The following is a 13,391-nucleotide window of genomic DNA, read 5'->3' on the forward strand; positions in this document are numbered from 1 at the left end:
AACTGCCTCCGTCCACAGGTTGCTGGAAGCAGGTCAAAGGGTGAGTTGGGAGCAGCAGGCAATTGGCCAAACTGACACAGTGTTTACCATGGTGTTCCTGCCACTATAAATTGCTGACAGCACCACTTCATCAGGCTCAGCTCTAGCAGAGCAGGAGGGAGAGGTTTTTTCCTGCACTGAGCTCCCCATCAGGTGCAGGAGCAGGAGGAACAGAGGAGAAGGCAGTGTCAGGCATCCCAGACACAGGTCCAGCATGGCATCTCTGCTGGACAGCATAGCCAGACCTTCTGCTGTCGTTCTGCAGCTGTCTGTGGTGCTTGGTGTAGTCTTTGTGCTGCTGAAGGTGGCCCAATTCTACCAGAAGAGGAAGAAACTCATCAAAGCTCTGGAAGCATTCCCTGGTCCCCCAAAACACTGGCTCTATGGCCACAATCACCTGGTAAGGAGGGAGCTGGGCTCAGGCAGGGTGGGTTTGCTCCAAAATCTGGGCAAGGTATCAATAAGGATAAGAGGAAGCACTGGGTGGGGGGTGAACCTCAGCCCAGGGAGCACCAAGGCTTCTGCAGGGCAGGGAGAGAAGGGTGCCTGGATATGAGATAGGCACCATTTGGTAAATAACAGAGCCACGTTGTTTTCAATCATGTGCTTAAACATGGAGTTAGGCAATTTCTGGGGTTTTCATGATGTTTTTTAAATGTAAGCAATCATAAAATGTCTCTCTTCTGCATTAAACCTTCAACCAGTAAGAGTCTTTCCCTCTACAGCCACTGAAGAAGAGGCATTATATTGCAGCCATTTTCAGCCTTCTGTAGTGAAGATACTTTTGCATTCCCATTACATGCCCACCTTGCACTGCTGAACTTAGAGAACAGAGATGTAACAGCACTGGTCCTCCTGGCATTGCCTATGCCAGCATAGCTCCTGAGAGCAACACCAAGCCCAGGCCACCCTAACACAGCCCAGCTGCAGCCAGGCCCCAGCTAGGGACTCTCCATGGGGCTGCCTGGTGCTGCAGGGACATGCCATCTCAGTCAGCTTTGCCACCTATGCACAGTCCCTTTGCAGTGCCCAGTGTCTCCTCTATCTGCAGTATAGAAAGCTCCCCTGTTCAAGTCCACCTATTCTGTCTCCATTTCCAGGAGAAGATATCTTGTATGTGCTTCCCATGAGAAGGCAAGTTTAGACTTTGCTCTCCCTGGCACATCCCTCTTTCGCTACCTGAATTCAGTCCCTGCTTAATTGTCATTGCAGATAACTACTGAAAACATATTAAACCAGCTATTGTTATGGGGAGATGAATATCCCTATGCCTTTCCAAGGTGGTTTGGACCAGTCCTGCCTGCTCTAATAGTCCACCATCCTGACTATGCCAAAGTCATAGTTAGCCAAACGGGTAAGTCTCTACATGTGGTTTTGGGAAGCCATGTCCTTGACACTTCGTTACTGAGAAAATAATGGAAAAGTTGCCTGGAGTCATCCCCTCTGCTGGCGTCCTTCATGGATATTGCAGTTCCCCTTTTTCTCCCCCTCTCAAGCTCCCAACCTGCCCCAGGTTTCATGGAGCAGTTTGTGTTCTTGTGCAAAACAGTGACCAGTTGCCTGTTCCTCCCAGTTCACTGTCTCCATCGTCACTGGTCTTAACTGTCTTCTGTGGCATCTATGACCACAGTAGATGTGCTTCCCAGTAAACCCAATAAAACAGGTGAGCTGGTATGCAAATGGCTCTCAGAAGACATCTTAAGCCTTCTCCTCTCCTCCTTTCTATGGAGCATGATGCCTGTGAGTGGTACATACATGGGCATCAACAGTAACTCCCTCCATTGTTCTCAACTTTGAGATTTGCCATGGCCATTTCTTTGCCACACACATTTTTCCTTATACCTTTCTCTGGTTTTCTCAAGTCCACTAGGGTCATATTTGTAGAAGAGCTCTTTTAAATTCTGCTCTAGTGGTAGAGTATTTTACACAATTAAATTAGACTGATTCAACATTGCGATTTAGGGGACAAACTCCAGTGTAAATTTATCCTGATTTTTCTTTTTTGCTATGCTGAATTCATCAGCTATTCATAATGTTCTGGTGTCTGTTTTGTCTTACAGAACACAAGCCCAGTGTACCCTACAAATTCTTAACTCCCTGGATTGGTAAGTCATCTTTTATCCATTACCCCTTTCAGCCACATTGCACATTTCAGCAGCTTCTCTCTTTTTTTTCCTTTATTCCATTCCATTCAAAAACCAGAGCTTGCAAATGAGAGGGTTTGTTTGAATGTGAGCATTACTACTGGTGGTGCCCATCTAGTTGTGGAGCACATCAGGCGGCTTTGCCTTAGATCACCCCCCCAAACTTCAGTTTGCTCAGGGACTGAATGCTACCATAGATAACTGGGGGGATACACACCAAGGGCAGAAAACCCACCTGAGAGCACAAGTCCTGTGCCTCTGCCATCATGGGCCTGGTTTCAGGGTAGTTTGGGTGTGCATGGCTGGTTGCAGTGGGCATGCTTCATCTCCATCCAAGGAGTGCTGCTGTGAACGGCCTCAGAGGCTGAAGAAAGGCTCCATCACCAACTCTCCCTTCTCCCAGATCCTGCACATTAGTCTGTGCTTGCCCAAAAGCAGTAGTAAAGCTGCCAGCACGGTGACCAATGTCTGGAGGAGCTGATTGCACCTTTGCTTCTGTTTCCCCAGGGGAGGGACTGTTGATTTTGGAGGGAGCCAAATGGTTCCAGCATCGGAAGCTGCTCACCCCAGCTTTTCATTATGATGTGCTGAAAACTTACGTGACCCTGATGTCAGACTCAGTCAAAGTGATGCTGGTAAGAATCATCACTCCTGTCACTTTTACCTTTCAGCTGTGCACCAGTGAAAATAGTCAGGTCTGGGAATGACCAAGGGAGACAGGCAGGGTTTAAATGGCTCCTAGTTTGGAAGCTCTGAAATTGCTCTCCTCACCTCCCTCTGGTCCTTCCACTTATTCTTTCTTTCTTTCTTCTGCCTTCCAATGAAATCAGCCACTGGTAGAACATCCTTTCCTAGCCCAGTAATGGTAAACCTTGAACAAGAAATGCACAGAAGGGTTTGATTAGATTTCACAGAATATACATTGAACTAGGGCCTCAGCTGGCAGATAAGAAAGCAATTAACAATGTGGATCTGGGAAGAGGAATTGGAAAATAGGACCTAATTCTAGATGGTTGTCTGTCCTTCCTTACCCCTGCCTCCACCGCTAGGATAAATGGGAAAAGAAGAACACAGACAGGAAGTCAGTGGAGCTCTTTCGAGACGTCAGCTTGATGACACTAGACAGCATCTTGAAGTGTGCCTTCAGCTATAATGCCAACTGCCAGACTGAAAGGTCAGTGCTTCGACTTCCAGATGCTGTGAAAACAAGTGCTCCTGTTTCCTCACTCTGCCTGCTAACACCAGCTTTAACCTTGATCTCCCTACAGCAACTCAGACTATTATATCAGAGCTGTTTATGACCTGAGCTACCTCCTGAGCAACAGAATCCAGAATTTTTCTTACAAGGATGTCTTCTATAACTTGACTCGCAAAGGCCGGGAGTTTCAGGATGCCTGCAAACGGGCCCATACCCACACAGGTATCTCTTCACTTCTCTCCAGCCCTATTTAGGTATCTCTCCCCACTTCTCCCCAGCCCTGTTTCCTAGCTGAACCTTGCCCCCACTTCCATCTGGAGCTGCTCGGAGCGGGGTTGCAGCATGCACCGGCCAGAGGGTTATACATTAAACAAGGTCCAAACTGCTGACCAAGCAGACAGGTACATGAGGTCTCTGGAGGGGCAGGGCACATCTAACTGATCATTCCTCTGTGCAGATAAGGTAATAAAAGAAAGAAAGATGTTGTTCTCCAGTGAGAAGGAATATGACAAGATCCAGAAGAAGAAACACCTGGATTTTCTGGACATTCTTCTTTGTACCAAGGTGAATGTTTGAAATAATCATATCAAATGCCAAACAACGTACCTGTGTGGCACTGAGGATGCACCAGCTGGGAGGTGGCCAGTCCTGGCTGGAATTGCTGGCCCCAGCTTCTCCACTTGGGAAGGAAACACAGATGTGTAAGATGAAGAACATAAACACCTTGGGCAGACTTTCACCTTTCTTGTTCATTTTAATTGAGCACACTGATAGCTCCACATAAGTGAGCTGTCAGAAAGCACAGAAGAATGAGACCTTTGGAAACATTACAAGGGGTCCAGCTTGGCTGTACTCCTCTCAAGTGATTTCATTTATTACCTTCTGTAGTTTTACCTTTGCAGACCTCTTCAGATACTCTGGACAGAAGCTGCCATTTGGTGTTCAGGAAGGAGACACGTTCTCTGTGCGCTCGCTCTGCTTGCTGGAGGCACTGCTTTCTTTTCTTCTCAATCCGAAACAAAAGTCATCCAAACATACCAACTGAAAAACTTAACAGGGACCCTTGGTAGAGGAACAAATAGAGCCTTTAATAGACCTCAGTAGAGCCCTTCCTTCTGAAGGGCTGGGAACTGGTATCACCCCAAAGCCCAGCTCTGTAGCTCTGTTGACTGCAGAGTCAGCAACAAGCAGGTCTGACTGTTCTCACATATATCGGATGTATTTTCTACTAGCTTACTTCCTGATGTACAGGGAGATACAAAAGACACCAAACTGGGCCCTTCATCATCATCCAGGGTTATTTTTAAATCCAAATCAGAAAGTCCAATTAATGTGTGCTTAAGGATGGTGTACTCTCCTCTTTGTTAGGATGCAAATGGAGTTGGGCTATCTGATGAAGACCTGCGGGCTGAGGTGGACACATTCATGTTTGAGGGTCATGATACCACAGCCAGTGGGATCTCCTGGCTCTTGTACTGCATGTCATTATATCCAGAGTACCAGCAACGGTGCAGGGAGGAGATCCGGGGAATCTTGGGAGACCGGGATACTGTTGAATGGTGAGCTAGGACTTCTTATTCCTTTATTTCAAATTCTTTTCACTTATCCTTTAAGGACTTTGTCACAGTCACCCCACAACATCCTTCTCTCTATATAGGAAAAATATAGATTTGATGGGTGGACTGTTTGGTGGATGAGGAATCAATTGGATGGCAGCATCCAAAGGGTAGTGGTCAATGGCTCAGTGTCCAGGTGGAGATCAGTGATGAGTGGTGTCCCTCAGGGGTCTGTATCTGGACCAGTACTGTTTAATATATTCATCAATGACATAGTGTGTATTTGAGTGCACCTTCAGCAAGTTTGCAGACAACACGGAGCTGAGTAGTGCATTTGACACATTTGGCTAAATGACCTTTAAATGTTCCTTCCAATCCAAACTATTCTATGATTCTAAGAATGAAACTTCATCCACCTTATACTGCATCTACACTGGGACACTTTGCTTTTCACGCAGCAATGCTAGCAGCCAAGGGAGGACTAGGAGAGGGAGAAATCCCAACAAGAGAAGGAAGACGTGGCAGTCCAACGCACCCAGTGTTCAGCACAGGCTGTGGCTGCTGCTGTCCCCATTGCTGGCACTCAAACACAGCCTGACCCAGGTTTGCTTTCAGGGAGGACCTCGGGAAGATGACTTACGCCACGATGTGCATCAAAGAGAGCTTGCGCCTATTCCCAGCGGTTCCTTCTGTGTCCCGACTCCTACATAAACCTGTCACGTTTCCTGATGGACGCAGCTTGCCAGCAGGTCTGTTGGGTTCATTCATCCTTCATGCTGCTGCCAGCAGCAAGTGAGGCATCATCACTAGAGCCCAAGGAGGGATAACATCCCACAAACCCCTCTCTTGGGTTTTCACTCTGAGGTGTCACAAGCCTTTTCTTTTCCAGGCTGCCAGGTTGCACTGAACATATTCGCTATTCACAGGAACCGGGATGTGTGGGAGGACCCCGAGGTATTTCACCTTTGTTATAATAACAAGAATATCTCAGCCCAAACATCCTCTCCTCTTGAACAAGGCAGCCTGTGCCTCCCTGCCACATTTGGGTGTTTTTTCCCCCTCCTATTCTGACATTCCATATTCAAATGCAAAGTGCAATGAAGTTACCAAACACCCAAAGGCTTTGAACAAGACAAAGTGAGGGGAAAGCAGGTTGAATAGTCTATCTTCATGTGTGATGACACAGAGATACTCAGATTACTTTCTGCTGCCCTGGATAGACTTAGGTCCCTTAGACTTTAGTGTACGACAGGTCCCAAGCCCTCCAGGCAATGTGTGATTCAAAGCTGGTATCTTAGTATTCAGGGAAAGAAAGAGCTGGAAAACTCAAAGGAAGGTGTACAGCTGCCTCTGTCCAGTGGCTGCCTGGAGAGTCAGGTTCGGCTGTCTCCGGACCAGAGAAAGTCTGAATTGATGATGGCTGCCACGGATGAGAAAACACCTTCAGGCATCTTGGGCACTGTAGAGGGTGATCGGGATATCTCCAAGGGGAAAACTGGCACAGGCAGCAGCACTCCACTCTCATCCACCCAGTGGCTTTGTAGGGAGATGCCTGTGAGCTGCATTCCCCCCCAGGGACAGCAGAAACCACGTCCAAGCCTACCATGGGGACTGGGGGAGATCCTGGTGCTGCTCATACCAAACCAAACCAAACCAAATCCTGACCTCACGGCCTTTGTTGCTCCCACAGGTCTATGATCCCCTGAGGTTTTCTCCAGAGAACTCAGCACAGAGGCATTCCCACGCTTTCCTGCCTTTCTCTGCTGGATCCAGGTGGGAGACCCTTCCTCTCTTTTCTTCTTTGTATTGCCTTACATAGTAGATCTAGCTCAGAGCGGAGCTCCTCAAGCTAATCCTCCCTCTGTGCCCTTGAGCCAAGCTGGCTTGGCCAACTCAAGCAGGCTTTCTGTAACCAGATCTCCACCATGCTCCATCAGCTCCAGAGTGTTTCCTACACCCCAAGCTCTGTGGTCACCATAGGATTTCACACACTCCTCATGTGGATTTTCAGAGGTGTTTATATTTCTGTTGCCTGCATTGGGAACACAGGCTCCCTTGCTCAGAGATGAACACCCACTGCGCCTCAAAGCCAAGCTGGGTCCAAGTCTGTGGTTTCCATGCTGTATCAACATGCAGGATACTGAAGTCTCGGTAACTTGCAGAAGATACTCACAGAGCCAAAAATAATCTTCCTGAGGTGTCCAGGTTTTTAGCTGGATCCATGCAGCCCTTTCCAGTGAAGTAGGCCCCAGCCTTCTCAATCTCACTTATTTTTTCAATGCTCATTGAAACAACACCACCCCACCACAGTGGTAGGTACATTATGTTATGGCATCAGGGGATTCCTAGATAAGCTGTGCCATCATCTATGCAGCAACTGGAGGTTCCTCACTGCCCAGCTCGGAGGCAGCTGGGGATGAAGGCAGCAAGTAGAGCGTTTGTTCTCCTCTCCCCAGGAACTGCATTGGGCAGCAGTTTGCCATGAACGAGATGAAGGTGGCACTGGCCCTGACCCTGCTCCGCTTTGAGCTCTGCCCTGACCCATCCAACCCTCCCACACTGACACCACAGATCATCCTCAGGTCCAGCAGCGGGGTCCACGTGCATCTGAAGAAGATCCACTGATCCCCTGAGGCACCACAGCATGGGTCAAGACCTATCCCAAGGACCACCCTTCGTCCAGAGGGCGACACCAACCAGACTCACCCTGGCCACCTCAGACCTCTCCCACATTAACCTCCTGCTGCTGTCCAGGGGGGCACAGTGAGCTCTTTCATACACACCCTGAACCCAGCAGGTCTAGGTCCCCTCCTTGCACCAGGAATAGCACTGCCAAGTGAGTTTCACAGCACAGCTACGGCTCAAGCATCATCTCCATGGGCATCCTCCATGTCCTGCTCATCTCCACACAGACCGTCTGACGGGACCTCTGTCACCCTCATGTCTATATGCACTGTTACCAGTTCCCTGCTTGGGCATGACAATGAAACTGGCAAGGTTTGTATGGCTGTCTAAAGCCTGAACACTGTCCCAGCACAATATCCCTCCCCTACCCCCAGCCTGAGAGTGCCAGGGCAGGATAACTCCTCCCTACAGCCACTCTGCATCCCCATGCATCACCCTCCACATTATCCCCCTAATCTGCGCCGGCGCTGGCACTGTGCCTGCCGTTATGGAGACAAAAGCCAACGGGGTTTTCTGCCCTGGCGCTGAACTTCCTTGAGCTGAGGGTGCTCATGACCCAGCACAGGGACGTGTCACCAGTTAACTTGGAGAAACAGCCCTCCACACTGAAAACAAAGCATGATCAGCCTTGTTCTCCTCTCTGAAACGTGAATACAGCCTTGTGGAGATGCTCCCAAAGCGTGGCTTTCTTTGGCTTTGCATTTGGAGGGCCAGCGGGGTACAGGATGAGTCCCATCAGCCCAGAGGCAAGGCTGAGCCCGAGGGTGCAGCCCTGCGATTGTTTTCTCAAGCCACAAAGGCTGTTTCAGCGGGTTTGCCCCTCCTGAGCCCAAGGAGCCTGCTTCCACCCCTCCCATGCCATGGGTCACCAAGCCCTTACCTCTGCCTCCAGGAATTTCTGTGGTAAGGAAACGACTGAAATGATCCGGGGTCAAACACAGCAAAACAAAGTCACCATCCTCCAAGTGCTGGTGGCAAGAACAAACTCAGCTTGCAAGAAAACCCTAAAGGTCCCAATAGGGAGCATGAGCCTCAAGCCCTTTTCTGCAGAGGCTGAGACCTGGCTGCTCGGTACACGAGTGAGCTGCCCAAGGGGTGCAGGTGGGTGCTGGCCCTGAGACCAGGCTTGTTTTAGGGATGCAGGGACCCCCATAGGGCCTCACCCCACCACTGTCCTTAGATGGGCTCTGGGGCTAAGAAGACCCATCTCGGTGAGCTGCAGGTCCAGGGTGTGAAATGGATCACTAGGTGGCAGTGGGAGACCCTGAAAAACACGGAGTCCTCCCACGTCCCTGGCAAAACCCCCTGGGCTTGGCAGGGAGCACGGCCAAGCCCAGCAGGGCAGCTGATGGGTCCCATCCCCGAGGACGTCCCGGTCCTCATTCCCTTCCTCAGCTGCGTCGCACAGCAGAGGAGGCTGCTCCATCACAGTCCCCAGCTTGAAGGTGATACTGCCCATAGCACAGGGAAAGCTTGACACTGCAAGTGCTGGGCACTCAGCAGGCGTTAGGGGAAACTGAGGCATGGAGGACAGCACACATGCCATGCCACAGAGATAAGGCTGTCTGTCCAGCTTCTGCCCACGGCAACAGCATCATCAGCATCACTGCAAGCACTCACATAGCCACACCATGTCCATTCCTCCAGGCAGCTCACTTCTGCTGACGGCCAGACCAGGACAGCCAAACCTGAGCATGTCCCCATCTGAATAAACCCCTGCAGTCCCCTCCCTCCCATTTCCAATGCCTGCTGCAACCTCAGTTTGAGAAACAAAATCCTTCTAGGGCTGGATCCAGACCTCCATTTTTGCTAACAGGTACCTAATGGGACAGGGATGCTGTGAATAACCAGCAAGGTGCAGGCTGCATATATTTTGCAAGGCAGCTGGAGACCGAGTTCCTCTTCTCCCTTTTTCACCCTCAGGAAGGGACTGGATTTAGGTTGTGTAGGTGCCAATGCCATCATCCTTGCACTGATGGCGGACTCAGGCTGGTATCAAAGGTTCTCTGCCTCCCTGGTTCCAGCACAGCAACTGGAAGGCAGCATTTTGATAGCAGCTTTTCATTACTGGCCCTATTTTTCAGACCTTTCAGCCACCCATCCAGGAACAAGAAAGCCACCTTGCAGCTCTGCTCATCCCAGTCTGTCTCCTTGGTGATGGGGTTCAAAGGAAGCTAGGTAGCACTTGAAGATGCCCCTACAACATCTTCTGGCTTGGGCATGATGGGATAAGGCCAGAGCAGGAAAAGTTAGAGCTGATGAGGACCCACAGCTGCTGCCTATACCTGTATGTGTACAGTGCCCTGCTTGGCCTCCCAACCCTGTGCTTGGAGGCCATCACCCTATTTGCTGCCATGACCAAGGCTGCTTGTTTGGTTTACAAAGTGTTCGGACTGTTACGAATGGCCAAACCCCAACTACTTCCAGTAGAGACCTTCCCCAGGGAAACTGCTCTGGGAAATCTGCTTGGGAAAGAGGGAAGAAACTACCACCATTTTTTATGGGAAAGAAAATGAATCATTATTGAACAGTTCTGACAATAATTGAGTCAACCTAAGCCAAACACTTTAAAGTCTCTCCGCATTAAGAATCACACTTAACCCAGATGTGCAGTTTGAAGGACCAAAGCTTTGGGGGAAGATCCTGCGGCACCGAAGCATCATGAAGCCATAATGCAGCAGCAGCAGCCAGGAGAAAATTCTTCTGCTTTTCAGCTTATCCAGGTCAAACCAGGCAACCCAAACATCCCCCCTGCCTTCAGATGCTGGCAGTTTCTGGACAGCATCGTGTACAAGATAACCTCCTCTGCCAAGCCGCCACTAAACTGCTTTGAGAGCAGCAAAAGCAGCACAAGGAGCCGGGCAGCACCCGGTGACACAGATCTAATCACCCCACCATTTGCCCCAAACGTCTCTCTGCCAGGCAGTGACATTTCTACGCTGTCTCAGCTCTCTCCCTCCATCACCATGGTTACAACAGCCGCCAATCCACAGGCGAGTCCTTCCTAGGTACCGCCAAGCCCTTTGGGAGATGCTTCGAGAGCCAGCCCCTTTGGCAGGGAGACACTTCGGGGACCCCGGGACAGCCCATAGCACCAAAAATTCCCCTTTTTTTCTTCTTTCCCTCCTCCTTTATTATTTTCTCTTTTTCTCCTTTTTTTGAAGCACAAACAATGGAGCTAAAAGGTTGGGTATCAGGCCGATAATCATGAATGACGTGTCGTTATTACACACCACACATTCATTATCTCCCAGTCCAGCCATGTCACAGGCGGCTGGAGGAGGGCAGATAACGGGGTGCCTTCATGCAGATGGCTTATTATCAGGATGTTCCAGGAGGGGCTTTAAGACAGTTAGTGATGCTGTTTGCCAGTTAAAGATTAGAGACCCCAGAGAATAATTAACAATCCCAAACCCCAGTTTTTCTGCTGGATTCTTCTGCTTTCTCCCCCCTCCCCATCCTCTTTAATCTATTCACTCTAGCAGGTGTAATAAAGCGATAAGGACAGGCTCCAGGGATGTTTGTTTGGCTACTACGGGTGTATAAACCAACAATGGATGGTATTTTACTTCTGGCTTTCAGTGCCTTGAATCAAGACCAAAAACTTTGCAGCCCACTTGCCCACACACAGACACCCCAACATGCCACGGTCCCGGCTCCCACATGGGTGACCAGGCTTTTCCCCAGCCCAATGGATTACAATGGTGGGACAGGCTCCCTTTTTGCTTCTGGAGGACCAAATTGCATCGCTTGGGTGTCGAGGTGCCCAATGCCAGGTACAATGCTCAGGGCTGGAGCTGATGGTCCTTCCAGCAGCCATTTACCTCCATACAGCAAGTCTCTAACTAAGCCACCTTGGAATAATTTATACAGTAGGTATCCACCTGCTCAAGCTGCTTCAGGGCTGTGGTCACAGCTGAAACATCTTAAACATCCATCCCTAAAGTGCCTCAGGAGAGATTAGGGGAGGGTTAGAGTACAGGTGGCTTTCAACAAGATGTCCTGTTATCAGGGGATCTGAGAGACAACTTTCACCCTCCTAGGCCACAAAGGAAAGCTGTGATACGTCTCCTAATGAGGCAGCAGTGCAAAAAGACCATTCTGAATGTCCTCTGCCCAAGAGGAGACTGTCCTGTTCACAGCAGATCCCAACCCTGAATGTATCCCTGAAGCCCAGGCTCCAGAGATACTGACATTACAGAGTAGGGTGTAGGATGGGGTATCCATGGGTGTCCTTCCCCTTCATTGGGGAGCATTGGGGTGACTTGTGGAGGACACAGTCACCTCCTATGCTGTGTGGAGAGAGGCACTGAGCAGGATTTGGCCCCCAGGCAATTTGGCTCAGGGGCCTTTGAGGAGGTCACCAAGGCTGTTGGAGATGCCCATCATCTGGAAGCTATCAGGATGCTCTGGAGGGCATCCCCCAGCTTGCAGGGTCAATGTGGCAGGCACAAGTGCTGGGATGCCAGAAGTTGCCTTCCTGATCACGCTCACCCTGCTAGGGAGGGATGAGAGCATTGTGCTTTAAAGAGCATCCCCAACCCTATCAGCAAGAGATGAGATATCCTAATTATGGCAGAACAGGCGAGGATCCGGGCCGTATCAGCCAGCACAGAAAGGTAAACAAGAAATATAACAATGGACCCTTAACACTCATTAGCTGTGTCAGATAATACCTCACTTTTCTCCCTTTGGGCTTCAAATCTAATTAAGATTTTCCAACAATAAATTTCATTTATGCTCGCTCCCTTTTGTTCTTTTTAGGATCACACCAAGAAGCATCTACGAGCCTGCTGCATGGCTCGTGGGAAGGCAGCCTGCTTCGTACAGACAACCTCGGGTTGTGCTTGACAGACAAGGGAAACTGAGGCAGGACTGCATGGAGGGGATACCCCACCATGGAACAACACACTGGTTCTTGCAAAAAATGTCCCCTAGAAAGTGAACTCTGAAGGGGCACTGGCACAATGAAGCCCCATCCTTCTCCTTGCTTGGACCTATGACTATGGAAGGGATCCACTGGGAAAAGAGACCCTGAGACCCATTGAGCACACCTCCACTCCAAACCCACATCCAGGGGAACAGCCCAGACATTCATTACACATTCAGGGTGTGCACATGGCAGGGAATAAACTCCCATTGTTACTCATTATAAGGATGCAGTTTCTAACTCCTTTTGCAACCGAGAGGTAAAAATTAATGGGTTCCCCTCCTCTCGCCACACCCCCAGCCTGAGTGCTGATGCAGCAGCAGCAAACAATGACTAATCCTCCTTAAACCCTACTGAGCGAAGCTGAACTCTAAGGAGCTTGTTTTTTTCCAAACCCTCATCATATTGGCATCTGCGAGAGGAAAATCAGGGAGCAGCATCCATCAGGGGCACAAGTGGGGGGGTCCAGGACCCGGCCTGGGGCTGGCTCAGCCTCCCCAGGGGCAGGTGGTAGAAGGGTAGAAGCTCTCATGCGATGCTGGGGACGGCAGCCACCGTGCCTTGACCCCTCCAACCCTTCTGCCTGTTTTCTTCTACCCCCGTGCAATTTCTCAACTGGAGCTGTGATTTCTCAATGCTGAGCTTGAGGGTGCTTTCGAAACGCTTGCCTACATGAGGTTCTTTGGGGAGATGCCTTCCAGGGTGGGTCTGTTACTGGAAGGCTCCTGGATTATCCTCATGCCTGAATTTTTGTGTCACCACCTACTAGGGACATCAACAGCTTTCCCTGTGGGAAGTGATAAGTACCTCTTGGTGAGTGGTAGCACCAGGATCCAGCT

The 13,391-nt window shown here is 49.9% G+C and overlaps 1 protein-coding gene and 1 long non-coding RNA gene across 2 annotated transcripts; both read left to right on the forward strand.

The window, feature by feature from the left end:
• The first annotated feature begins 201 nt into the window (after window positions 1-201).
• LOC130610648 (cytochrome P450 4B1-like) lies at window positions 202-8,300 on the forward strand. Its single transcript, XM_057430702.1, has 12 exons — window positions 202-439; window positions 1,252-1,393; window positions 2,100-2,144; window positions 2,691-2,818; window positions 3,233-3,357; window positions 3,452-3,603; window positions 3,839-3,945; window positions 4,750-4,940; window positions 5,553-5,686; window positions 5,827-5,891; window positions 6,628-6,710; window positions 7,394-8,300. Exons 1-12 carry the CDS (start codon window positions 254-256, stop codon window positions 7,560-7,562), a joined length of 1,527 nt encoding a protein of 508 aa, XP_057286685.1. The 5' UTR covers window positions 202-253; the 3' UTR covers window positions 7,563-8,300.
• Window positions 8,301-11,306: 3,006 nt separating this feature from the next.
• LOC130610642 (uncharacterized) lies at window positions 11,307-12,914 on the forward strand. The gene is made up of 2 exons (XR_008975087.1): window positions 11,307-12,241; window positions 12,387-12,914. It is a non-coding gene; the product is annotated as an uncharacterized LOC130610642 (long non-coding RNA).
• The last annotated feature ends 477 nt before the right edge of the window (window positions 12,915-13,391 follow it).

The sequence above is a fragment of the Pezoporus wallicus genome, unplaced genomic scaffold, assembly GCF_028554395.1.
Source record: "Pezoporus wallicus isolate ANWC-B61680 ecotype Strahan unplaced genomic scaffold, APGP_CSIRO_Pwel_v1 contig_10084, whole genome shotgun sequence".
NCBI lineage: Eukaryota > Metazoa > Chordata > Aves > Psittaciformes > Psittacidae > Pezoporus > Pezoporus wallicus.